General features: G+C 44.1%; 1 protein-coding gene across 2 annotated transcripts; it reads right to left on the bottom strand.

Annotated features, from left to right (window-relative positions):
* Positions 1 to 305: 305 nt before the first annotated feature.
* SAT1 (spermidine/spermine N1-acetyltransferase 1) lies at positions 306 to 3,016 on the bottom strand. Of its 2 annotated transcripts, none has more exons than XM_009893107.1 (5): positions 2,903 to 3,016; positions 2,534 to 2,617; positions 1,242 to 1,343; positions 1,110 to 1,150; positions 306 to 802 (listed from the first exon to the last, which is right to left on the bottom strand). In XM_009893107.1, exons 1-5 carry the CDS (start codon positions 2,931 to 2,933, stop codon positions 632 to 634), a joined length of 429 nt encoding a protein of 142 aa, XP_009891409.1. In that variant the 5' UTR covers positions 2,934 to 3,016; the 3' UTR covers positions 306 to 631. The 2 variants fall into 2 exon arrangements, with proteins under 2 accessions (XP_009891409.1, XP_009891410.1); XM_009893108.1 differs by lacking the exon at positions 2,903 to 3,016 and adding an exon at positions 2,703 to 2,733.
* Between the last annotated feature and the right edge of the window lie 1,271 nt (positions 3,017 to 4,287).

Below are 4,287 nucleotides of genomic sequence, written 5' to 3'. Positions count from 1 at the left end.
TCCAAATGAACCATCTGTAACCTCAAACATTGTTCACTTAGAACACTTGCTACAGAGGATGCTTGCACCCCACAGGAAGCAGGGACCCATCTCAAGCCCCTCCAAGCACTCAGCCTCAGCACAGATGCACAGAACTGTACCACACTGGTCCTGCAGGCACACAAGGGGACCTTTCATCCCTCTGGGACTGTTGTAAATCATGCTTTACTCATGAAAGTGTTTGGGTGAATTACAGAGACTTTTATTGATTTGCATGTTATCTAACTGAAAACCATATGTGAGAATTAAAGTCAATACTACTGCCATGAAGTGAAAACACTATTTATTTTTATAAAAGGCAATAATTAAAACAAACCCTACCAGTGTGTACATTGTACACATTTGAATGACACTTACAAGAATGAAGTTTCCATATACAAAGATTACAAGCCCACACTGGTAAAGGACACACAAGCACATACTCAACTCCAGATCACAGTACCAATTATTCTATGACCACACCTGCATAGCATTTTCATTATTAGCATCCACACTACTTTATTCCACTACAAACTGTACACAGAAAGCAAGAAGGAGTTTATTTAGAGAGCATGTATATTCGCAGAAAGAATTTATTTGCTGGAATAATCTCTCACTCTTCTGTTGCCATCTTCAAGAGATATTCTTTGTCAATTTTGAAGAGCCTCCACCCCTCCTCAGTGGACAGATCAGAGGCGCCCCTTCTCTTATAGAACCTGATGGACGGTTCGTTCCACTCTGCAACGAGGAAGTGCATACTGCTGCAGCGGCACTTCACAGCAACCTGCAAAAGTGTGCAATACAGCACGTTTCAAACAGCAGCCCCAGATAAGCCAAGTAAGAACTGGTAAGGCTACCCAGCAACTTCACTGCATAGCACCAGAAGTCATCAAGTTCATCCTGTCAGTCACATCAGCACTCGTCACTGTTTAACAGACTCTAGACTAAGTTTTAAGCCATCTACTGTCCTGTCACCTCCTTTAATTCTGAGTAGTGCTGAAGAAGCTCTCATGCAGTTCACAGAAGAGCAGTGACACTGCCATGCCCCATGTCTTCAGTTCTGCTTGTTTAGATTTATCACTTAGACATACCTGACTCAAGTTCTTCAGAATTTCTGACCCAATGCCAAGTCCTGAAAAAAAACAAAAAACAACACAAGAAAATAAGTTTTAATTTTAAAGAAGCCCTATAGGGAGCAACTCATCCAATTCCATAATACATACCTCTATACTCAGCCATCACATAAAAATCTTCAAGATAGAGCAGTTTTCCAATCCATGGATCATAAGTGAAGTAATACATGGCAAAGCCCACAATGCAGTGTTCTGAAAGAAAGGGAGTACCTTTAGCTAGTATGAATTTAAAAGGCAAAAATACTCAGTCTTACATGCATGTTTAAACATACAGATTCTCTTTCTGTAACATGCAGACATTTGCTACTAGATTAGAATTAAGAATGAAGTTTGCAATTAAGCACACAGCTGAAAATACAAGTTCTGACAAACTTATCAACCTAACAGAACGAAGATTGCCCTGAAATCCTCAAAATGAGCACGGTCATAGTAAGCACTGAACACAATGTTGTTTTGCTACAAATGCATACCCTACTGATTTATCAGTATTTCCATTCTGGAATACAAGTAAAAACTTTACACAGCAATTCAGTCTAGATGATAGCCCCAACTCTGCTTCCTTAGCAACCAAAACAGTCTATCCAACACTACAGAACACTGATCTTTCAATGTATATTCTTCAGCAACTACACTGTGCGAGAAGGCATGCTCACAGGCCACCTTAACAGCAGCATTTCCACCACCTCAACTTCTGGTTCCACTGAGAGCATCACACAGTTTTCTTTACTTTCTGCACCATAAAGTCACAGTAGGTAATGCTGCAGCTTCAATTATTATTCTGTGGCTCAACAGGGAAGAGAAACCAACTCTTCCATCAGCAGCCCACTCAAACCTAAACCTTGAGTATTTTAACTACACCTGCCATAACACTCTGCACATACTGGAAGAGATGCGTGCAAACAGATTTCTCATCTACTGTGTCTTTGGTAAAGGTTTGGGAACAGCACTTGTCCCTGTAGACCTTACCTCATATTATGATCATCTACTTTATTGTGTAACGGATCTTTTAGTTACCTCCCCGCCCATCCATGTACACGGAAGGGCCATGTACATGGCGAAGCTAGAGACTGTAACCTGAAGATTGGGGACAAATTAAAGAAAAAAATGTGATTCAACAGGATTACATAAAGGTAAGTCAGGGTCAAACAAGAAAAGCCATTTAATTAATTGGAGTCAAGTACATTATGTTATACCTGATCTTCCCACGCCTCCAGGATTAGCAACTACTTCAGCAGAGTATCGCTACGCATTACTGCATTTAACAGTTAACCTATTCCTCCTACCCCAATTCATCGGTGGAACCTTATGTATAATCGATAACATTAAGTATATGATGCCTCTTGTGTATCTACCGTCTAAAAACAAGCATCAGGAATTCTCACCTTCGGATGACCACTGTTCTTTTGGTACTTCCGCAACCAGACAGTGGTAGAACGGGTGCTCGCCAAAACCATCCTCAAGCAGTTCTGGAAAAGCAGAACAAATCGGCGCCTGAGCTACGGACACCCACACCCGGCGACCGACCCGGCGAGCAGGCGCCCCTCGGTATACCTTTCTCAGTTAGCACCACTTGATCCTCCATGTCCTCGTATTTCGCTAGTTTTTGGTACTTCCGCAACCAGACAGTGGTAGAACGGGTGCTCGCCAAAACCATCCTCAAGCAGTTCTGGAAAAGCAGAACAAATCGGCGCCTGAGCTACGGACACCCACACCCGGCGACCGACCCGGCGAGCAGGCGCCCCTCGGTATACCTTTCTCAGTTAGCACCACTTGATCCTCCATGTCCTCGTATTTCGCTAGTTCCTGGAAAAGACGGAGATGTCAGCGGGCTCCCCCCGCCGCCAAGGGAGGATAATGAAATTAGCAGAATACTATGGACACTATTTACTAAGAAGAAAAAGGTTATAACTCAGAGAGATCACAACTCTCTTGTTCAGGCAGGCAAAGGCATAACGATCAGCGGCAAGAAGACAGGTCAAGTGTTTCAAGAGAAGAGTTTGATGGCAGCCAATGAAAATACAGGTTAACACAAAATATTAGTAACTAGAAACACTGCCAAAAACCATCATTGATTTTCCCAGAGCCTGACATCACTTAGCTGACATTCACCTCACTGGATTAAGGAACTGAACCATATACATTCTTGCTTGTAGGTATGCAAGTCAAACTATACAGAACCACTGAGCACTTAAATAATGAGATGGTTAAGCTACAAAGTGCTTCCTGAAGTCCATTGAAAAGTCCAACGTTCACTTACTTTCTTCCATGCAATATAAAGAAGTGTATTTCACAAAGCTATGGGACAACGCGCACACAGCAATTTAACCAGAACTAAGCTTCCCCTCTTCGAGACTGGTCCTAACGCACCGCTTCCAAAAGGACTGTATATGCGTCAATCACGCGCACACGGAAAATATGCCACAAGGTGAATGCAACAGCGTTTGTGTTAAATACTTTGGTGGTTTCATTTTACACTACGTTTACCGGCTTCTGGTGTGGTTGGTGGTTGTTGTTGTTGCTGTTTTTTAAACACAAACCTTAACCACAAGAGGAGTCTCAAGTAAATTCAGCTCTGATGCTCCTGAAAATGTCTTGTGTGAGACAGGACCATGCCTATTTGATCTAAACGGGCTGGATGCCATGAATGAAGTAGGTCTGCATGGGGACTGGCAGATACCAGCCTGCGCTGGAGAACACGAAAGAATGGGATGGACCACCAAATCCAGCAACCTGGAGAGATTCACAATTGAAAAGATTAAAATTAACAATTAAATGGGGGGGAGGAAAAAAAAAAATAAAAATAGCGCCTTTGTACTTGCTGGAAATACTGAGTAGTGATCCGTATCATGCCCTGCGCAGGGGGAGGGGGGTCGTGTACCAAGATGCGCCCGCGGGCAGGAGCCTACTGGTGGAAAAGGGTTCAAAAGACTGAATTTTCGCTCAGGGTTTGGGACGTTTTCCAGCCTGACATACGCACCTCCCCGGCTCCGCTTCCCCAGCCCGGCCGGAGGGGAAGGGGCAGCGCTGGGAGAAGCACGGCGAGCCCGGGGGGGGGCTGCCGTAAGGGAGGGTGAGACTGGTGGAGGCACGGGTGGGTGTCCCTGAGGGGAGAGGTGGGCGCGATGAAGAAATTCGG

Source organism: Charadrius vociferus, unplaced genomic scaffold (genome assembly GCF_000708025.1).
Source record: "Charadrius vociferus isolate BGI_N301 unplaced genomic scaffold, ASM70802v2 scaffold169, whole genome shotgun sequence".
Lineage (NCBI taxonomy): Eukaryota > Metazoa > Chordata > Aves > Charadriiformes > Charadriidae > Charadrius > Charadrius vociferus.
Note: the sequence above shows the minus strand (reverse complement) of the source record. Positions and strands in the feature narration are given on the sequence as shown.